Source organism: Protopterus annectens, chromosome 5.part1, assembly GCF_019279795.1.
Source record: "Protopterus annectens isolate FY-2018-M chromosome 5.part1, PAN1.0, whole genome shotgun sequence".
Taxonomy (NCBI): domain Eukaryota; kingdom Metazoa; phylum Chordata; order Ceratodontiformes; family Protopteridae; genus Protopterus; species Protopterus annectens.
In genome coordinates this window covers 568,950,486-568,974,571 of record NC_056736.1, presented here as the reverse complement: position 1 = coordinate 568,974,571, position 24,086 = coordinate 568,950,486, and the positions used below count along the sequence as shown (strand labels likewise).

The window sequence follows — 24,086 nt, the reverse complement described above, 5'->3', positions numbered from 1 at the left end:
TTAGACCTAATTCGGACTTGCTAATCCATCAGTCGGGACATCGGCATCAGTCCCTTCAATCTTTGAAATTGACAGCTTGGCTCCTCCACTTCCGACTTTAGTTAGAAGGCACACACTAGACCCGAAGTTGTTCACATTTTATCTTCGCCCACAAACCCACCACTAACAAATTGTACCTCAGTAAGTGGAAGAGGTTTGCTATCTGGGCTCAGCTCAAGGGCTTAGACCCTATCACTGCTCCTGTCCCAGAGGTTTTGAAATTCTTGACATCCCTGTTTAATCAAGGATCTTCTGTCTCAACTATTAAAGTCCAACTAGCAGCTATCTCTAAATTCCACGAATCCATGGATCCTCCTTTGATGAGCAGCAGACTATGCAAAACTTTCATTAAAGGTGCGAGCCTATTAAGACCCCAATTTTTCATCCTGCACCTCCGTGGGATCTTGATTTGGTGCTTCAAGCATTAACATCTTCCCCTTCGAACCGGCTGCTACATGTGAGTTAAAATATCTGTCTTGGAAAACTGCCTTCTTAGTTGCAATTACTTCTGCAAGAAGAGTTTCAGAGCTTCAAGCCCTGTCTATTAAGCCACCGTACTTGATTTTCCACAAGGACAGAGTATCACTTAGGCCTAATCCATCCTTTGTCCCAAAGGTCTGTTCTAGTTTCTGTCTCCAACAATCTCTAGAGCTACCAGTTTTCTTCCCAAAATTCTCCAATGAAGCAGAATACACTCTCCATAAATTGGATGTTCACAGGCAATTACGCTTCTATTTAGACAGGACTCAGCAACTTCGTAAGTCAGACCAGTTGTTTGTGTCCTTCTCAGATAATAAATTGGGCCAAACCATCACAAAAGCTACTATCTCCAAATGGATCAGAGATTGCATAACTCAGGCTTATTCTTCTTGAATAACCAACTTACAACATCTATCAAAGCTCATTCTACCAGAGCTATGGCTACTTCTATAGCTTTTCATTCCAAGCTCGCTATATCGGAAATTTGTGCTATGGCTACTTGGTCCAATCCGACACTTTCATTTCCCACTACAAATTGGATGTGGCATCTAAAGGACGAGCTTCATTTGGTTCCACGGTACTCAGGAGTGTTTTCCAGTGAGCCACCCAGGATTCAGGTGCTAGGGTCGCTGTCCCATCAGTCAGAATGTAGGCGAGATAGGATCACATAACATCTTTTAGTTATGTACTCACCATAACTTCAGATGTTTGGGATCCATCTCGCCTACATTCCTAATACCCACCCTCCTTCGCCCTGCCTTGGAGATCAGAAGAGATTGAACGGTTTTGAGTTCTACTGTTTTATCTTGTTTCATCTGACGATGTTATATAAGCAGGGCGTGCATGTGTGCATGTATGCGGACAAACTAGATCTGGGGGACTGGTAGTGGTGCATCCTGGGATATAGTAAGCTCAGCCAATAAGAGACTTCGCTCTTTGGCATAAGCGTGCCGAGTCGGAGCTGAGGGATCGGCTCCGAACCCATCAGTCAGAATGTAGGCGAGATGGATCCCAAACATCTGAAGTTATGGTGAGTACATAACTAAAAGTTATATGGATATCAGTGGTAAGATACAAGCAGTTAAAATGTTTTTAGTCCCTTTAATCTTATACACAGGTCAGAGATATTTTTATCAACCAGAGGAGAAGTTTTGTATTGCAATTAATAAAGAGCTGAAGGATTTTATTTAGTAAGGAAAGATGGCAAGAGTCAAGTGGGATAAGCTGATTCTTCCAATACAGCAAGGCAGATTGGGATTACCTGATTTAAAGCATTTATATAACATTATCGAAAGATGAAAATAACGAACGCTATTTCATCTAACCTAAAATATCTAAACCACATAATATGGAACATTCAGAACAGTGAATTTTTTTCTTGGGGAAAAAAATCGCTATTCTGAAACACAAAAACACAACACAAGCACACCTAAAAAACCTCAATACACACACATACACTTATAATCCTACAATTAACCCTACACAAAACTATACATACACTACTATCTATCCACTTACCTTAACCCAAACTCTAAGGTCCATCACTATCACACACTCACCTAACCCGTGCCCTAACCCTAACTAACTTAACCCACCCCTAAACCTTATTCACCTAACCCGTGCCCTAATCCTAAAAAACATACAATCTTAGACTTACCTGAACCCAACCCATAAATCTACACCACAGCGCTGAAAATAGCGAAGCCACAGAACCGGCCAACCAAATTATTTCCCTAGGAAATAATTTGGTGTTCTGCAGCTTCGCTGTTTGTAGCATTCGATTAAAACAGGTCAATATTCAAACATTCGAAATTTTAAAACTTCGATGTTCTGATATACACCCGATTTAAAGGGGTATTTCAGAGCAACACAGTTAAGGCTCCTATACAGAGCACAAGCAGAAAACTAGAATTCAAAGTGGAAAGGGATGGTGATAAAACTGGGGGGGCTCAAGAAACAATCAGAGACTGAGATTTTGAATGCAGACCTTTAAAGAGAATAACAATAATCATACAGAATATTATATTCATAAAGTAGCAGAAAGTATTTTACGAACTAAGCCAACATGGGAGTGGAGAAAGATTCTGCCAGTAGGGATTTCAGTTGGGGTTACAAACAATAGACGAGGGGGCTGGAATTTACTGTAGAAAACTGTCAAAGGAAACAAGATTTTCAAAGCAAATAACTAGAGAGGGAAAGATAATACAATGGGAAGACGCCAATAGTTTAATTGGACTGCAGATTAATGATTGCTTTTGTTGTCAAGGATTGATATCAAGTCAAAAAAGAGATGAAAGCGAACCAAAAAAACACGAATAAACAACCAGAAGTTCGCTGGAAACTCCAAATAAGGGCTCGCAACACAAACAGTTGAAGTAGTTTATTGAGTAACGCTCACAAATTCATACATTTTCGACACACTTCTTCTTCAGAATCTAAACCTCAAATAAGAGAAAGCGCTAATATATACCCTGATTCACTAATCATTTGTCCAATAAAAACTGATACTTAATTAACATTTGATCATTAAAGTCATAGGAACAAGCAAAACTTGCTTAAATATTAAAACCAGTGCATAAAAAACTAATTACCTACTCCTATAAAAACATTCAAGAAGAATAATAAATAAATAAAAAGTGTTTTAAAAATTTAAAAATCTAAACATTTTAATAAAATGTGACTTATAAAATGAGTATATGTAAAAAGCACTCAATACTCCTGTTTCATTACTAGAAGAAAGTGTATTGTGATTCACAGCCCTTTTTCTAAGTTTTGGTCTTTATATAAAAGATTTCTAGATGATATTTGTATTTTTTGGACCGATACTAAAGAAAATTTTTTTGAATTTCTAAACTACATTAAAGGGACCACCAATTTTTTAGATTTTACCTTTAATTTCAATTCAGAGGAATTAATATATTTGGACATTTCCCTAACCAAGGTTAATCAGGGGTTTTCTTCAAAGATATATTGTCAAAACACCTTCTCTAATTCCTACTTACATTTTAAAAGTGGCCATCCGTTTTTTCAAAAGAGGAATTTAGTTAAAGGGCAACTAATTAGGGTGAGCAGAATGACCTCTAATGAGGATGAATTTTTAGCTGAATGTGGTAAAGTGCTCAATATGTTTATTGATAGAGCATATCCAAAGCAGTTATTGGACAAAGTTTTAGAAGTTGTAATCCAAGGGAGAAAAGACAGAGTTGCCCCTATTTTTGGGGCAAGACATGCCCTTGTCTACCACTAGTGTTTTAAACAACAACATTCCCAATAATTGGGATAGGGCTTACATCTTGGACTACTCAGGAGACTCTGAACTGTTTAAGGAAGTTATTACGAGAGAATGGGGAAGGTTTGTTCAAATCACTGATTTAGCATTAAACCAACAACCCCCCCTTAAAATTTATTTATCGAAGGGATCTAAATCTTAAACAACTATTTGAGTTTGGTACTTCCTCCTCTAAAGGTTGTGGTGCTCATAGTTTTGGTACTTACAAGTGTGTTTTTTGTTCACAATGTCCCTACATTAACGGTAACCACATACATATAACAGCAAGAAACAGAAGCATTACAAGTAGTGACTTTTCCAATTGCAACAGTTTTGGGGTAGTTTATACTGCTACATGCAATCAGTGTACCTCCTTTTATGTAGGGAAGACAGAGAGGAAACTAAAGTGTCGTATTTACGAGCATTTATATGGAATTAGAACACAGAATACTAATAATGCATTATTTAGACATATGTCAACTTGTCCTCAGGCTGTATTTTCTTTTTTTGTTTTGGAATCTGTCCCCAGAGATATAAGAGGAGGCATGTGGGAGGCGAAATTAGAATATAGGGAACTGTTTTGGCAGATTGTTTTGGAATCCACCAAGCCTCCAGGTCTGAATGATTTTTTGTCCATCAAATCTGTACTCAAGTTGAGATCCGCTAAATTATTATGCATTCATGTGCTTTTTAGATCTGGCACAAGATGGCAGTATTGTATAACACAATACACTTTTTGTGTTCTAGTATTGAAACAGGAATATTGAGTGTTTTTTATATATACTCATTTTATAAGTCACATTTTATTAAAATGTTTAGATTTTTAAATTTTTAAAACACTATTTATTTATTTATTATTATTCTTGAATTTTTTTATAGGAGTAGGTAATTAGTTTTTTATGCACTGGTTTTAATATTTAAGCAAGTTTTGCTTGTCCCTATGACTTTAATGATCAAATGTTAATTAAGTATCAGTTTTTATTGGACAAATGATTAGTGAATCAGGGTATATATTAGCGCTTTCTCTTATTTGAGGTTTAGATTCTGAAGAAGAAGTGTGTCGAAAACGTATGAATTTGTGAGCGTTATTCAATAAACTACTTCAGCTGTTTGTGTTGCAAGCCCTTATTTAGAGTTTCCAGCGAACTTCTGGTTGTTTATTCAAGGATTGATATCAGAATATAGGCAAAGAGAAATAAATATGGTGATCCTAAATGAAAGACCAGCACTGGTAGAATGTTTATTAGAATCTGGAACAGAAGCTGCTGTTGAGGAATAATTAGTAAAGCAAATAAAATATTGCACGGTAACTATAAGAATCAATCAGAGGAGGTTAGAAAGGATTGGGAAGAGAGGTTGGATAAGCAATTCACAAAGAAACAATGAGGGATATTTGTATGTCTCCCAAGTATACAACAAAGTCTAGAAGATTTAGGATCCTTGCTTGTAAATGTTTACATAGGAATTTTTATACCCCAAGTAGATTCCAAAGAATTCTTTCTTCAGGTAGACAGCAAATGTTGGAGGTGTGATGGAGAAGAAAGAGGTAACTGAGAACATATTTTCATGGAGTGTAATGAGTTGGCAGACTTTAAAGATTCCCCGCAGACTGCTGTGTCAAAGATACTGGGTGAGCAAATTGGTGTAACTAAGCTATGATAACAGAATCAGAATTGTCTAGACATAGTAAGGCCTTGATGAGTCTAATTATTATGGCTGCCAAAAAAGCAATTACTAGGAAAATGGAAATCAAAGTCTAAATGAAGACAAAGATAAAACAACTGGAATTGGGATCTTTAGAAAAAGGTAGGAGCAAATTGCATAGCAAAAAATAGGAATTGTAGGATCAATACATGCAGAGGAGGAGCAAAGTTGGCAGGATTTGAATGAGCTATGTAGTGTTTGACAATGACTGTGTATATTATAAGTGATATATAACGTTTGCAGCTACAGTTGTGTCTGCATGATTTGTAATGTATAATGTTTTAACTGAAATTGTGTCTGTGTAGTTTATTTTCATTTATATAAATGTAAGATTTCCTATGTCTTATGTGATAATTTAATAAAGATGTTTCTTGTTTAAAAAAAGCCAACACAAGAATGGAGAAAGGAGATTCTGTTGATAGGGATTGCTGCAGTTAGGGATACAGAGAATAGGCAAGAGGGGGCTGGGATTTACTAGAGAAAACTGGCAAAGGAATCAAGTTATTGGGAGCAAACAACTAAAGAGAGAAAGGTAGTAGAGTGGGAATATGCCAAGAAGGCATTTTGGACTATAGACTAGACCCAAATGAGAGATTGATATAGTATAGGCAAGTAGAAAGGGATGGGTGAATACTAGGTGAAAGGCTTGCTCTGGTGGAGTTTTTAATTGAGTCTAGAAAGAATCTGCTGTTGAAAAGGAATAATCAGCATGGCATATAAAATATTGCACAATAGCTATAAGAATCAATCAGGAGGTTAAAACGATTGGGAAGAGAGATTGGATAAGCAGTTCACAAGGAAACAATGGGATGACATATGCATGGCTCCCAAATATGCAACAGTCTATAGACGATTTACGATTTTTGCTTGGAAGTGTTTGCATAGATATTTTTATACCCCAAGTAGACTCCAAGTAATTATTCTTCAGGTAGATGGCAAATGTTCACACTGTTTTGGGGAAGAAAGAGGTAACTGGGAATATATGTTTTGGGAGTGTAATGAATTGGCAGACTTTAGAACTTCTCTACAGAGTACTTTATCAGAAATATTGGGTGAGCAGATTTGTATTACTAAGAAACTTATTTTTTCGAGCTAGATTACAGGATTTGAATTGCCTAGGCATAGTAAGGCCTTGTTAACTTAAATTCTGATGGCTGCCAAAAAAGTAATTACTGAAAATGGAAATCAAAGTCTAGAGTGACTTTATTTGAAGTACTAAATGTTGTAATGGGGTGAAAAGAACTGGAGGTGGGATCTTTACAAAAGAGTAGGAGCAAATTATATAATAAAAATAGAAGTTGTTGGAACAATACATGCAGAATAATGTTTTGGAAGAGAAGTGAGGTTTAAATAAGGCAGGAATCGATTAATTTATGTAATGTTGGACTGATAATTGTATAACAATATATATGCTGTATAATGTTTGTAATTGTGAACATGTTAACATGGTTTGTTTTCACATATATATATATATCTATCTATATATATATATATATATATATATATATATATATATATATATATGTATATACCTATATCTTGAGTGATAATTCAATAAAAGTATTAAGAAACTAATTGTATGAGGTTTGGGAGGGATAAATTGTAAGATGAACATTTAATACAGCTAACAGTGACTGAAACTCTTGATTCATTTAAGGACCTGGGTATATCCAGCTTTGAGTTTTTGTAGTTATGTCAACCAATTGGTCAGTGATTGATACAGAATTGTTGGTTGTATAAAATATTTATTAAGTCTAGGAAATTAGAAATGATGAAATTGTTGTTTGTTAGTTACATTAGATTCAGACTTGAATATGAAATTACAATATGGAAATCATGTACGAAAACAAGCATGAGTAAATTGGAAAATGTACAGTGGAAATATACCAATGGCATTATGGATATGAAAATTTAAGTTATTGTGAATGACTAAAATATATGAACTTATAAAGTGTCTCATATAGGTATTTAAGAGGAGACCTTGTTCAGGTGTATAGTGCCTTTAGAGACTACTACCTCTGGGAATGTTTGAAGTTACCAAAAAAGTAGTAAAGAATCATCAGACAATGACAAGTGTGTAGAGTATATACAAATTAGAAGTATACTAACTAGTTATCTGAGAGAATAGCTGATACATGGACTAGACTACCAAATTACATTAAAGCAAGTATTAGTTTAGATATTTTTTTAAGAATAACCTAGACACTAATTATTGGAATAACTGTTTTGGTATATTGGCAGGCTACAAGAGCATTATTGTCTGTGCCTAAAATATTTGTATGTGTGTATGTATGTAAAGAAGAATCTGTGCCATACATAGAAGGCCGTGATTTGCCTGAAAAGGAACAGGCAGACTTTATTGGTGGCATTAGGAAGCTGGCTTCAGGTAGGCCATGTAGTGGTATTCTGAAAATCGGTAATCATCATCAACTCCCTATTTTTCCCTTTTTTTCTACATGGAATGGGGGTGTTGTGTGAACTGTCACCATCTCTGTCGATTCAGTGCCACTCTCCTGACTTCTTCTACACTCATCCTTAACTGTCCCAGGTCATCTCTAACAGAATCCATCCATCTCTTTGCTGGATGACCTCATTTCCCCTTGCATTCTTCCTGTCTGTCCCAAATCTTCTTCATCAGCTTGTCTTCTGCTTTTCTGCACATGTGCCTGACTCACCGTAATGTGATCTTTTTGAGCTTTTCTGCAATTGGAGCTACTTCATCTTCTACTATTATGTCCTTATTTCTTCATATATCCCACAGTGTGCATCCTACCATCCATCACAGACGCTTCATTTCCATCACCTCTAGCCTTCTCAACTGCTCTGCATTTACCAACAAGGTTTCTGTACCATTCAGTTTTACTGGTCGTGCCACTGTTTTGTACACCTTTCTTTTCGGTTTCTTTGGCATTTGGCATTTTTCTGTCATACACTGCACCTGACACTGTGCCATTTGGGTGTAGCCCCTTTGATTCTAGCATTGACCTCTTCATTCAGACTTCCTTCTTCTCAACCACCCCTCCCAGATAGTTGAAGCTGTTAACCTGTCCCACTATCTTCTCTTCTATCTCAGTTCTCATCTTCTTTGATTTCCCCCATTTGCTGCAATTACCACTGTCTTATCTGTACTCAATTTCATTCCACGTGCCTTCAGTTTTGCTTTCCATTCCCCAATCCTTTGTTGAAGAGCTTGCTCAGAGTCTGCCTGTAATGCCACATCGTATGCAACCTGCTTTGTTGATCTGTCCCCGCTAACCAGTTTGCTGATGTAGTCCACCACCAGTATGAACAGCAGTGGGTTCAGAGTTGAACCCTGATGCATACTCACTCCAACTGGGAACCCCTCATTGAGGCTGAACAGTGTTCATATTTGAGTCATTTGGTCCTTGTACATAGCTTGCACTAATTCTGCCCATGTTTCTGTGACTTCATGCCACTGCAGGACTGCCCAAATCAGCTTTCTTGGGACCTTGTCTTATGCTTTATTTAAGTGTAGGAATGCCCAGTTGGACTCTTTCTCATCTCCTGCTTCTTCTCAACTATCTGTCTCACTGAAAACATTGGGTCAGTTATGTTACATCCTAATCTGAATCCAAACTGCTCTTCTCCCATCTTACTTTCTACTATTCTGTGTATTCATTTAGTAGTCACCTTCTCCATAAATTTCATGCAATTTGACAGGAGTTTGATGCCTCTGTACTGCCTACACTTTTGAATGTCCCCTTTGTTCTTGAGCACTGGCACTAGTATGTGTATTCTCCAGGCATCTGGGCTACGCCTTTCTCTCCACACTGCTGTGAGTACCCTCAGGAGCCATTTCTCCCTTGTCTCACTCAACATCTTTTTCATATCTGCTGTGATCTCATCTGAGCCTGTTGAGTTCCCTGACTTCATTTTACTTAGTGCTTTTCTTACTTCTTCTATTGTGGGCTTTTCCTCTTCTCTCAATGTAGGCTGTGTCTGGGATGGTACAGCTTCTGTGGGGTTTTCTTCATTCAGAAGCTGCTGGAAGTACTCCTTCCTTCTGCCTTTGATGTCCTGTGCACTGGTGGGCATTTTGTTGTTGGTATCCCTTATGAAGGGTGTCTGACTATCTTCTTTATCTTTCTGTCTTTGCTTTACAACTTGTTATAGTTTCTTTCTGACATCTACTGACTCAGTTTCCAGAAGCTGGTAGAGTGCCTCTAATACCTGCCCCTTTGCTAGTGCAACTCCTGTCTTATCCTATTTGTTAGACCATGCGAGGAAAGAATGCTGCTTGGCTATCTTTTCTGTCTCCCACTTTTTCTTGTACCCCTTTTTTCTTTTGATAACTTTCTGGACTTTTGCATTCCATCATTAGCTTTTCTTATGCACCTTATTTCCATACCTGGCTCAGCTACATATCTGTTCAGTAGTCCTCACACATGCTGTTTTGAGGTGCTGCTATTCCTCTTCAACTCCACCTATTTTGAGATGCTAGAGCCTTGAGTAATTCCTTGAACTGTTTTGCTTTCTCTCCAGTCAGCTTCCAGGTTTTCAGCCTGGTCTCTGTTGACCTTAGAGCCTTATCTGACCACTGCTTGCAGCTGATTGTGGCAAAGAATGCTTTATGCTGTGAGATGTGATGACTTTGCAATCTCTGATTTTGCCCCAGTGCTCTTTTCGTACTAGGAGGAATTCTACCCGAGTTGCTTGTTGGCCATTCCTGTATGTGATCTTGCGACTGTCTCTCTTTCTGAACCATGTGATGGCTACTGTCAAGCCATTTGCCAGAAATAAGTCTGGAATGGCCTTGACTTTATTCCTGTAGCCCCACCCATGTGGAACCAAACAGTCCTCATATCCTGTTCTGTTTATCCCGATATGTGGATTTAGGTCATCCATGATCAGCACCAATTCATGTTGGCCTGCTTTGTCTAGTAAGTCCTGCAAATGCTGTCTGAATGCAACCTTTTCCTCACTATCACAACCTTGCTGTGGGGCATAGGCTGAGATTATGAATACTGCCCTATCATTATGCTGGAGTGTGATTGCCATGGGTCTGTCACTTATTCTGATGACATCCCTTACTGGCTTCCGAAGCCTCTCCCTTCCCACAATACCAACACTGTTTCTAGCCTGTCTTCCTCCTGAATAGTAGGTTCTGGATCCCAAGCTAAGTGACTTTGTTGTATTGCCCTTCCCAGCTTGTCTCTTGGAAACATAGGATATCCAGCCTCCTTTGTACTGTCATGCCATCCTCATCCAAGCTCCATCCTGTCAGAAAACTTACATTGAGTGTAGCAATTCCTAGTTCATGTTAGGCAGGTTGATTGGTTTTGAGTCTAGCTGTCGCTCAACAGAGCTATCCCAGGTAACCCAACTGGGCAACTTGACACTGGCTGGCAAGTAGCTTATTGACCCAGGGCTGCTGGGCTTTATGGCAGGCACACACTGGCCAATAGGGGAACATACACTCCTCCCTTAATTAGCATGGGTCCCTGGTGTAGGTCAGAGTAGGCCAGGACTTCAAACCACTTATCACTGGCAAATACCGATGCCCACTTATGACATTAGTCAACACGACCAAATCACCTAAAGCCATATTTTATACCATCAAGTGGGTCTATATCAAAAACTTTACTTACCCGAACAGCTAAACGCCGACTCATATTCCACAAACCGCAAATACACCGAGCGCCCTACACAGCGAAATTCATAAACTCGAAATGTCATAGTTGTCCCATCCCACCGCATGTTACATACTACCTACACAAACAAACTAAATAAACCATATACATATACTAACCAAAAACCCTACTTCTACCCCTAAACTAAACCCTACACTAAATCTTTCATATACCACCAAGTATGCACTTAACTTAACCTGCACCCTAACCCTAAGGTCCGTAACTATCGCACACTTACCTTACAGAGCTATATCGCAGAAGGGCCAACCACGACGAATCAACGTTTTGGATTTCACGCTTCAGGACGATCGATGTTTTCATGGTTCAATGAAGACGTGTCAGTGTTTAGGTGTTCGGGTAAGTAAACATTCGAGTTTTTAATGTAGACCCCATCAAGTGACTAGCCATGCGACTGTATGGAGTTTGTGATCATCTTCTTCTATCTTGAGGATTCTTTGCAACACAGTAGATGCCCAAAATGGTTGATCTTTACAACTCTTCCCCCTATAAGACACCATGTAAAGTCTGTGCTACTGCATGTTTTTTGGAGGTGGGATGAATCCCACAGAGATGCAGGGAGAACATGCAAACTGCAAACATGCATTGGTTAGAGGTCAGGATTGAACCTTGTACATGAGAGGTGAAGACCTTAACCTTTATGCCAACTGGTCTAAAAATAAGTACCCATGTTTTTGTATGTGTGTGTATGGGGAGGGGGTTGATGCATGGCCAGGTTCCATTGCCAAGTCCTTATGGATGCCTCACATTTAGCTATATAACTTGCCTGTCTTTCTTTTCATCTGAATGTCAACAATAAGACAGACTGTTAGTCAAAATTGCTCCAAATGCTTATAGTAACTGGAAGCTGTACAAGTCTCTGATGTCACCTTAGTCATAAAAACAAGGTGTTGCTCTCTGGTGTGTGTCATGGATATGCAGGAGAAACAACCCTGTCTTCAGTGGTAGTGGTAGGCCTGTATATCACACAGTGTGGATGACTTCTTGCCCTGCTGTTGGGCAGTCCTTTGGGCTACTTCACATGTCATGCAGGATTTTGTCAAGTGACCTCCTGTTCAGTGCTGCTGGAGGGAAAATTGTAGAGTCATGCTGTTTCCTTAACTTGTGCAATTCTCATGGCCACTGATTCCTGGCATCAGTCAGGCATATGCCGACCTGTTGTGCTATGGACCAGCTCAGCCCAGGTCTGCCCGCTGCCAGTAGTGGGTCTATAACTGCAGAGCGTTTCCTCTTCAGTATGACCCACAGTTTTTTCACCTCTCCAGATGGAAAATGTATCCACTTGTCATGTGTCTTACTCCTTTGCGAGGGCAGTGCACTCTGGTAGTTTGCCATGCTGGGTTAGATTCAACTATTGGCCCTTCATGTTCTGAAGATTTCATTGCATGAGTGGTTTCCCTTGGCAGTCTTTCAGCCCACCACAGCATTTCACTTTTATTTCCAGATTTGGTGGATGATCTTTGGTGGAGCAAGCCAAAAATAAGCCTCTTTGCCTTCAGAAACAGCTTTCAGTTGCCTCATTACTAACTTAAACTTCCACTACAAGAAATTCTACCATTGATGAGGTATTCCTATTGAACTGGGCAATTAGGCTTCTGTATGCCTTCCCTCCGTTTCATTTGCTTTCTAGGATGCTGACAGAATCTTTAGATTCTTTTTTTTTTTAAAACAAGAAACATCTTTATTAAATTATTACTTATGACAGGCAATCATGCATTTGTATAAATGAAAGCAAACCATTTTGACATAATCTTAGTTGCAGACATTATACATCACTTAAAATCTACCCAATTATTGTCAAATATTATAGAGCTCATTCAAATCCTGACTTCTTTTAAAACTCATTCCCTCTCCTTGTTCCCACAATCCCCATTTTTCCTATGTAATTTGTTCCGACCCCTTTTCTGAATATCCCAATTCCATTTGTTTTCATCTCTGTTACTATATTCACTACTTTTAGTACAATTGGTTTTGACTTTGATTTCCATTTTCTAGTAATTGCTTTTTTGGCAGCCACCAGAATTACACTCAGCAAGGCTTTACTATGTCTAGGCAATTCTGATTCTATATCATAGCTCAGAAAAATCTTTTCCCTAGTCACACCAATTTGCTCACCCAGTATCTCTGATAGAGTTGTCTGCATGGAATCCTTAAAGTCTGCCAACTCATTACACTCCCAGAAAATATGTTTCCATGTACCTCTTTCTTCCCCATCACATCTCCAACATTTGCTATATACCTGAATAAAAATTCTCTAGAGTCTGCTTGGAGTATAAAATATCATTGTAAACATTTCTCAAATCTTCTAGAATTTTTAACAGCAGCTTCTGTACTAGATTCTACTAAAAACTCTAGCAGAGCTGGTATTTCGTTTAGGACCCCCCTATTTCTTTATCTTTGCCTATACTCTGATATCAATCCTTGATATGGAAGGCAATCTCTAACTTGCAGTCCAAATAAATTCTTGGCATCTTCTCATTCTATTACCTTTTGTCTCTAGTTATTGCTGCCAACCTTGTTTCCTTTACCATTTTTCTGCAATAAATTCCATCTCCCTTTTACCTATTGTCTGTATCCCTAATCACAGTCATCCCTATTGGCAGAATCTTCTCTCTCCATTCCCATGTTGGCTTAATTCTTAGAATACTTTCAGCTACTTTATGAATATAATATTCTGCATGATTATTGTTATTCTGCTTAAGGGTCTGCATACAAAATACCAGTCTTTTCTTGTTTCTTGACACCCCTCCATTTCATTATCATCACTTTCCACTTTGAATTACAAGTTTCTGCTTGTACTATGTATAGGAGCCATAACTGTGTATTACTGAAATACCTCTTCAAATTGGGTAATCCCAATCCGCCTTGTTCTCTTGGAAGACTCAACGTATCCCACTTGACCTGACTCTTGCCACCCCTCCCCCCAGATAAAATCATTCATCTCTTTATTAATTGCTATCCACAACTTGTCCTCTGGTTGATAAAAATATGCCTGAATTGTGTATAAAATTAAAGGGACTAAAAACATTTTAATTGCTTGTATCTTATTTTCCATATCCATATAACAGAGCTTCCGATTTCTCAGTTTTCATATTATCTTTTTAGTCTCTTCCCACATAACCTTAGCTGCCACACCAGAATCATTTTTAATCCATACTCCTAAATAATTCATTTTATTATGTCCCCATAAATATAGATGTTCTTGAACCAATTTGTGTGTGGGTACATAATTTACCACTATTGCCTTTGTTTTAGCTTTGTTTATTTTGTATCCTGTTCCACAACACTATAATGTCCCTTTTCTGGTTTTATCAGGTATAAAATAATATCATCTGCAAACAGAGACAGCTTTTCTTAACTACCAAACCAATTATATCATTGAATGTCTGAGCCGCTTATTTTCTTTGCCAGTGGTTCTAAATATAATGCAAATAACGAAGGGGGAAGAGGACACCCCTGCCCGGTTCCTCTGCTCAAGCAGAAACTGTCAGAGAGGAACCCACCTACTTTAAATTTCACCTCCGATCCTTCATATATCCTCCTAATCAACCTTACAGTTTTGTCAGGGAATACAACTGCTTCCATTGCCGTATTCATAAAGTCCCAGCTTACTCTGTCAAATGCCTTCTCTGCATCAAGATTCTCCAACGGCAATGGTATTTTCTTACATTCTGCTTCCCTCTGGATCATCAATGTTCTGTTAATGTTGTTGAAAGCTTGCCTCCCTTCCACAAAACCACATTGATTCATATCTATCAATTTTGGTATCACTTTTGCCATTTTAGCCATTATAAACGTAAACACTTTATAAGCATAGTTTAGTATTGAAATAGCCCTGTATGAAGCCAAATTTGATGGATCTTTACCCTCTTTAGATATCACAGCTGCCATCACTTTCTTCCAGGATGTTGGTACTACTTCTTCTCTTAAAATAATGTTAAACAAAACCTTCCAAATCTTTATCAATTTTCCCACTCCTAGCTTACAAGCTTCTACGGGAATACCATCCATTCCTGGAACTTTTCTGTAGATAGCTTATACATCACCATTTTTATGTCATCTCCTCCTACCATGTTAATTGAGCCTCATCTACCTCTAACCTTGGCATTTTTAATTCTTCCATAAACATTTCCATTTGTACCATTTCTTGATTTCCATATTTCTCTGTTTTAAACAGACTTTCATAGAATTTCCGAAATACTTCTAATAATTCTACATTTGTTATCTTCCTTATTATAGGCTCCCTAAGCTCGGTGACGGCCCTTTCTATTTCTGCTGCCTGAATTGTTGTGCTAAAATGTTTGTGCTCTACAGTTATTATCCAGAAACACTTGCTTAACAGCAATCTTTTTAAACTCGTACATATTATAGAGATAATATCCTATTTTCTGTTTAGCATTCTGCAGTTGCTCCTCTTCTTGTTCTGTGAGAATCCCATTATTTTGCAATACTTTAACATTTGTTAGTCGTCCTAAATAATGCTTGTTACTTCTTAACCATATCTCCCATTCTTTTATTTTCAACCTATTTTAAAACTTCACTTTAATTTTATCCCACTTCCTAGCTATGTTTTCAGAAGAAATTTCTATCTTGTGTAATAGCTCCTGAATAATTTCCACTACCCGTTCCTTAAATTCCACTCCTTTCTATAAATTGGTGTGAAAGTGAGTGTGTCTAATTTTGATGTCATTACCCTGTGTTTTTATTTTAGTTATTATTGGTGTGTGAACTGAAATAGTTGTTGGGTGCAGATCAAAAGTTTCAGTTAAATGCACATATTCCTGTGAAATGTAAACTCTCTCTCTAGCCTAGCCCAGTTTTTGTATCTTGGGGAATAATATGTAAATTCACTCTGAACTCCTAGTACTAAATTCACATTGTCCATGCCAAATATTTTCATTAACTGTTTTCAAAAATATACAGTCTTTGTTATATTTTTCCTTCTGCCCCCCCCCCCAAGACACATCTTCACTGTTGCAAATCAACTTCCAGTCCTCACTTATTAATATTCCTTGCTGAAAGCTGATTATTTCTCCCAGAATTTTCTTAAACTCCATTATAGCAGTTTGGGGGAATATAAATACATACCATTGCAATCCTCCTTCCTTGCCAGTAGCCCCTCAGTACTACAAATCTACCATTATTATCTTTTTTATCTTTTTCTTTCCCTATTGTAACTCCTCTTGCAATTAATATAATTAATCCTCTTTTCCATTGGCCCAGGCATTCAGCTGAATAACCATCCTGAAAACTTTTCTTTATCAAATTCACATGTTCAATTCTTTCCAAGTGTTTTCCTGTGTCATAGCCATTTGCACTTCACATTTTAATATAGTTGACTACTCTTTCTTTTTTGTATTTATCTGTGAGATCATTGACATTTAAAGACATTACAGAAAGCATCATTATATTAAAAGTTGTTATTCCCACCTTTTATGTATAACAGCTTTTTTTGTTAAATGTCTAGTTCCAGCTTTTGTGTTACATGCATATACTGTTTGGGAGGTTGATCTTTTATACATTTGTTTCTTGTCATATCCATTTGAGCCTATGTCACATCTTACAAAACTTTTTGTTTTATTGAAAGCTCTAGAACAAAACAAAACACATCCCCCATACCCCCTAAAATGTATTAACTTAGTAATAACACAGAAAGCTATGTACAAATTGAAATATTGAAGTTTTACCCTCCTAATAGGAATAAATGTTCAAAACTGACAGCCACACTCACAGACTTGAGTCAACCTAAAAGAAAGGTTTTCCATGCTAAGACACATGGTGCAGTGTATGCTTCAATTAAGTGCTGTCTGGTTTTGTCTTATCTTTATAGCTCTCCCAGCTGCATAACCACTTGAATGTTTTTAGAAAACATTATCTCCTAGCCATTTCTCTTTATTAGATTGTCTCTTGGAGACATGAGGATCAGATATAGAATTGCTAGTACACAAACATGTATTTGCTAGAAAAAGCCTTACAATATTTAATATTATTTTTCATTTACTTGCTTTCTCTTAAAAATTGTTACTAGATCAAGCTAAGGGCCTTAATCCAGTCATTCCCCTATGCAAGAGTGAGAAAAAGCACACTCATTTTTTTTGTCATGATCTTTAAACCAGACTTCTTTTTTTACATTGCACTGCCTGCATTTCTTAAAACTGAACAAGGTTGAAAGAAAAAAAGAAAAAAAAAAGCTGGGGTAACTGTTTACATTAGTATCCCCATTACACTTAAAAAATAACCGAGGAAACTTTACTTTATAGCATGCAAAGAAAATCATGCACTATAAGAATTGTGCCATTAACAAAAAATGTTATTTTACTTAGAAGTTTACTTTCTCCCTCCTCTTCCCCTCTCCTATGTACTTTTTTGAACTTTACATGAAGAAGGGCATATGCTTTAGAGTCTTCTACAAGTTTAACAAATTCCAAGAGTCCAATATTTCCAGATTTTCTTTTTCTGTTATATTTCACAAATATAATTATTACTTTGTAATCCCACATTTTTCAATTTCCAAGTTACTGGTTTTATTCCTGTTCATCTTCATCTCCCAAATCCTGTCTCTGCTTCATTTCCAGTGTGTACTTGATTCTTCTAGTCAACTCTTGCTTTTTCCCCTCTTTCAAGCATTTTACATTGAAACATTGGAAAAGGTTTCACTGGCACAAGTCTGTCTGTGGCCTTTATTTCCAGAAGAACAAGAAGGAGAATCTCTTTCTATTACACAGCTCACTTTTTGCTGGAGAAACTTTTGCTTTCTCCTTAGCATGTACTTCATCAAAAAAATTATTTTGTCTTCAGGGAAGAATATTTTTAAGATTACTGGGTAGAACAGTTTGAATTGCATACCTGCTTCTGGACATTCCTGAACAGTGGAATAAATGTACTGCTCTTCTGCCTGGTGTACAATAAGTAATCATTTTCCATAAATCCTCTGCTTTTTCCCACTTTTAGTACTTTGTCTTTCTGCCACAGTTTGTCAGAATCAACTCCTTCTACTGGCATTTTTACTATTAAAGGTCTAGGTTGCATTGTCCTTGCCAGTTTTGGAGTATACACATGATGTGCCCTTTTAATTGCAACAACTGCTGTGGAATACCAGTCCAGTTGCTTATTTGTGATTTCATAAAATTAATACTGTCTGCTCCTTCCAGCTTCTCTGGTACAGCAGAAAATCTCAGATTTTGCCTAATGTGCTCTGTCCTGTAATTCTGTTATTTTTTGAAACATCTCTTCTTCAGCAGTGTCATATACGGCCAGCCTTTCCTTTATTTGGACCTCTGATTTTTGCACTCATCACCTCATGTGAATACCTTTTTAAAGCTTCTTCCATTTTTTTCCAGCCTTTTATTGTTTGAGTTGATATATTCCATCAGTGTTTCATTTTTTTTAATCATATCTGTGTGCATTTGTCTTATACTTTCCTTTAGTTTACTGGAATTCAGAGCTGGAGCTTGCACTGCTGTTTACTGAAGAGTTGCAGTACTTTTCCCAGTTTTTTTCCTCACCTTTTGTAGCTGATTTTCTTTCAGGTCCTCTGTATTTCTATTTTCCTGGCATCCAGGCAGTGCACTTACCTGCCAGTTACTGGAATTTGCCCAGAAATATAAATCTACTAGCTTTATCTGTTTTCACACTGGGAGTGCTAGAGTTAAGCTGTCACTCAATGTGCAGCCATCTTGGAAGTTCTGAATCTTTAGATTCTTAAGATCATCTTTATTTTGATAAGTTCAAATGGGTCAATCAATCACATGTTTCACTTATACAGGCCTTTGCAAAGGGAAATAGGATGCAAAAAAACTGTACAATCTTCTGCTGAAACCCCTCCATTTAATGTCTTACCTTCTGGATCCTGATGAGATGATTTTATTCTTTGAGAGAAAGTTGTGTATTTAAGCAAACAAAAAAAAAATCTATCACAGGATTTACACTTGCGAATTTGAAATGTAGCCAGTCATGCAATCAAGAAATACACTTATATATAATTAAATAGGCATTCTTCCTCTGTTTTATTTGTTGGATTATACCTCATTTTTATCTCCTTATGATTAAAGTGGCTTATCTTAGGAGTCCTTTAAAAGCAGTGGCAGCTGACCTACCTATAGCAGAGCATAATGCCCTTGCCTATTTCAGCTACAAAGCAATACTAAGATATTTTGATGTAAAGACTCAAGAGACAAAGGGCTCTTTTCCTTTCTGAAATCTAACCACATATTGCTATGTTATGGCTAACCATTTCAAACACTTTCATAATGTTGGTATTCATTTTTAAACTTCAAAGTTACTATGTTTATTGCTTGCCTCCTTGGTATGTAAGTTAATGTCCTTTTTGTAGAAAAAGAATACTTGACTTTTCTAAAGTACAGAGTAGTGTTTAGAACTGACATAACCTTTTCTTTTTACCCTAGTAGTGTCAGATCTTCGCCTGAATTAGTCTGTCACTTTGCCTATATGTTCTGATGACCAGTTATTTTCTTGAAGAGGTGGAATGCGTGTTGTTAGAATATTTAGATGAGCACTGGCTTTGCAGTACACTGGTCTCATCAGGTTTCTATAGCATCAACTGCTCTTAGGTTGAACATATAAAGTCCATGAAAATCCAACGTATCCTAGTTGCAGTAGAGACCTTAGTCTGTATTCTCGAATGTATACTCACTGTAAAATAAGAAAGATACCTTGCATTTCATGAAGTTGCATCAGCCTGCCAAAAATTGCCCTCTGATGTTCATTTTTTCAGTAGCCAGAGAAGCTAAACATTGGTAAATTTTTAGAAAAAGTATTTACAAAAAGAAGATTCCAGCATTTGAATAATAATTGATTTCAGATTTTTGATCTTCTGCTGTAGCGTACTTTTTGACTAGCTGAATTCTTTCTCCTTCAGAGCTGTCGTTTATGACTGGCTGCCTTCTGCATTTAAGTGATAAATTATTTTGGTCATTTTGTAATCCACTTCCAGAAAGTATGCCAGGGCCAATTAAATAATTTGAGCCAGTTCTGATTAGTGCACTAAACATCAACAAAGACAGGAGCTTCTGATTTACTTTTGAAAGAGTACTCAAATATCAAATATATCAGCATATTATATGCAATGTGTAAATGCATTTTCTGTGTGTCTTGTCCATGTGTGCATGCATATATGTGACAGTGACTTAGTGTACTTCCCCCCAGGTCCTATTCTGATACTACTTATGGTTTTATTTTCAGGAAAATGAAATTGTGCAGGCAGACAGTTATGCTGACGTGGCAATAAATTCTGACCGGTACAATCCTGCAGCGCTTACAAATAAAGCAAATATATTATTCACAAGTGGCGACTATGAAAAAGCTGCAGAGTTTTTTAAAGAAGCACTTGCAAATGATTCCTCCTGCACTGAAGCTCTTTATAATCTTGGTATGTAAGACGTGAAGTAAAATGTTGAATTTATTGGAAATGAAAATTACTGGTGATGGAGTTATGCAGTAATACGGTGTAGAGTAACTTGATGTCCTTTCTGAGACTATCATTTGAGTATGGTCAAGAACCTCAGACACCTTTGACACTTCAGATCTTCCTGAATCACTCTTACCTGCCATTCCTTACTAGCCTGCAGTTAGAAATGCTGTAATCCTGCACCGGAACAGCCGTTGTGCATATGCTGCATTGTGAGTCGACATGTATGCTATTGTTTAACTTGGTATAAGCTCCTGTTGTCCTAGTTACTTTTCATTGAATCTGTAACATAATGTCTTGCAAAGTGCTTTCTTTATATTCCTTGTAACATTATTGCTCCCCTTTTGTGTCTGCATTTTAATTTCTTCTTGCTATCATTAGACCATTTTTTTCTTGGGCTGTACATTGAAATGTAGTAAAGCAAAAGCAATACTTACAGGGAGGCAATGATTATGTCTGCCTTCCTTAAGTACTGTAAGAGGTGTAGGATCATATTTAGGTCATTGGTCTAAAGGGGGGAGGCAAGGCTAAAAAACTTTTTATAGTCGTAAAAACGTTCCTTAAGATAATTCTACTTGAAGAAAGTAATAGATCTATATATGCCTGCTGTTGCAGAGATGTTCAACTGAACTACAAGTTAGTATTGTAGGAATGTTAAAAAAATTCTAAAAGTTTTTTTTATAGAAGGCTTCATAAAATTCAAAGTCAACTATAGTAGTAGCTGTAGTTATGTAAACACGTCTGTGTCATCTCAGAGAAAATACCAGCAACAGGAGTGAAATAGTAAATGGTACAATGTATTATACTTCCTCTATTCAGCCACATTTCCATTAAATGGGGTAGGTTTTTAGGTTCATAGGTTGGTACTAGGCTATCAGCCCTAGGGCCTATAAAAGCCTAGCCATAACAATTCCCTGGCTATTTCTTCCCACACTATTTACTTCCCTGGACCTCTGTCTAGCAGGGCAACTGATGTGATCCCTGAGGTGAATTTCCTTTCTCCCATCCAATTGTCAAGGTTCCTTTTGAAGAGGGCCAAAGAGGCACTATGCTTGACATGTATGGGCAATCTATTCCAGAGTGTGGGGAGTCTCTGGGTCAGGAAACCATCCATCCAGCATGTTTTGTTTATTGTGATGACAAGGTTTAGATCCCTGGAGCGTGTGGCTCTGAGGAATTGGGATTTCTTTAAGTGTAGCATGTCCAACAGCTCTGGGTTTGACATGGCATTGTATGTTAAGCAGAGATCCCCTCTGAGTAGACGATATGCAACAGAGTATAGCTGGAGTTTTTTAAGGTGGTCAGCGTAGGGCATCTGCTTTAGGCCTGTGATTCTTTTAGTGAGGTATTTCTGCGGCCTTTCCAGTTGTTGCAGATGTCTTGAGAGGTACATACCAAACGGGGCGTTGTATTCTATAATGGGTCTAATGAGGGATGAGTACAGCGGGACAATGACCTCCTTTTTTCTGGATGAAAAGCACTTAGTGATGAGGTGTGCCACATAGAAGGATTTCCTGACTGTTGTGGCGATGTGGTTATCGAAGGTGAGACCACTGTTCACCTGTGTCCCTAAGTCTCTTATCACACCTTCGGTGTTTAGTGTACTGCCACCTATATGGTAATTCATGGGTACATGTTTTTTTCCAAAGGGGATAACTATACATCTCTTGGCATTGAGCTTGAGCCCATGGCTCAGGCACCAAGCATCTGTTTCTGTAAGGCCCTTTTGTAGAGTATCCACATAATTTGGGGATTCAATAATGGTGCCCAGTTTGCAGTCATTTGAGAACTTTGTTAGCCAGAGTCCCTTAGTGTTGGCCTGTACTTCAGAAAAGTAGATGCCAAACAAGAGCGATCCCAGGACTGAACCCTGAGGTACACCACTTGTCATTTGTCTGGAGCTGGATTTGGAGTCAGCTACTTTTACAGTGTGGGTTCTATCAGTAAGCCAGTTAGCAACCCATTGATTGACGTAGGGATTAATGCCCAACTTAGTAAGTTTATCTATGATTCCAGAGTGGGGGATGGTGCCAAAGGCCTTGGCAAGGTGTAGATAGGCTGTGTGGACCACCTTACCCTTGTCCATGGCTCTGGAGACTGATTTGAAGAATTCAATCAGGTTCAGGAGACAAGATCTGCCCTTCACGAACCCAAACTGCATGGGGTCCAGTGTTTGAAGGTTGCCAATGTCTTTGTTTATAAGTTCCATGATAATACGCTCCATGGCCTTGCAGATAAGGCTCGTCAGACTGATGGAACGGTAGTTTCCGGGATCCAAGGTGGATTCCCCCTTGTGGAGTGGGATAACTATAGCTCTGCACCACTCAGTGGGCATGAAACCTGAGGTGAGGCTATGATTAATCATGACACTTAGGTGAGATGCCAGTTCATATTGTAGTTCATGTAGTACACAGCCTAGGATGTCTTCTGGTCCCATGGATGCTGTATTCCTAGCTTTGAAGAGTGTATTTTTTTATCTGTGTGGCAGTCATTACCGGAATTTGGCAATCTTTCGGTATTGAGATGGGCCATTTAGGGGGTGAGAGGGGGGTGAAGTTGGCACTGAATCGATCTGCCAGGATATTGGCAATATCCTTGGGATTAGTATATTTAATGCCATTCTGTTTTAGCTCAGAGCAGATCTGAGCATTGCCATTTAGATTCCTGACATAGTTATAGAATGCCTTGTGGTTGTCTTTGGAATCTTTGGCAATTTTATTTTCGTAACTAGCTTTGGAGGATTTTATGAGGGATCTCAGTTTCTTACTGAGGCTGGTAAGGGAGTTTTTTGCATCCTGTGGTTTTCCTCTTTTCTGCAACAGTTTCTTCCTTTTGTTGTAAAGTTTGTTTATGGCAGTGGACCACCAGATTGGCTTTCTTTTTTTGGATGAGAGCATCTTGGTTCTATTTGGGATGGCACAATTCATGCATGAGTGGATGTGCTCATACAGTGCCTTAGTGTAGGATTCAGCAGTTGAACTTTCAGTTCCCATCTGCATGGGTGTCATGAAGTTTGTCACTTCTGACTTGAGTAGCATGAAGTTGGCTTTGGAGAAGTTTTTTATGGAGGTTTCCTTACTGGGGGGTGGGGGTGGGATGTGGATGTTAAGGGTGATTAGCTTATGGTCAAACCTGACTAACGAGGGGGTGACCATAGGTGTGGAACATCGATTTCCCATGTTGGTAATGACCAGGTCTAGGATATTGGAGCCCCTGGTGGGACTATGGATTAGTTGATCCAGGGCATTGGAATTTATGAATTCCAAGAACCGTTGGGCAAAGGTGTTGGTACATGAGTAGTTTTCCCAGTTAATGGCAGGGTAGTTAAAATCACCCAGTATTAGGGTGTTTGGTTCTATCTTAATATTTTCCAGTATGTTTAGAAAGGTGTAGTGAGAATCTTGGGGTATGTTGGGGGATCTGTAGCAAGCTACAGTTTGAATTGCAGTCTTACCTACTGTTAATTGCACCTGGAGAATTTCAGACGCATTGTGTTGGG

At 38.1% G+C, this 24,086-nt stretch overlaps 1 protein-coding gene across 1 annotated transcript in view; it reads left to right on the top strand.

The window, feature by feature from the left end:
* The window catches only part of IFT88 (intraflagellar transport 88), a 1,839,004-nt gene that overhangs the window by 1,139,833 nt on the left and 675,085 nt on the right, over positions 1-24,086 (top strand). Inside the window, exon 17 of the mRNA XM_044073191.1 lies at positions 20,362-20,548. Coding sequence (XP_043929126.1) covers positions 20,362-20,548 — 187 coding nt within the window. The remainder of the gene's footprint in view (positions 1-20,361; positions 20,549-24,086) is intronic.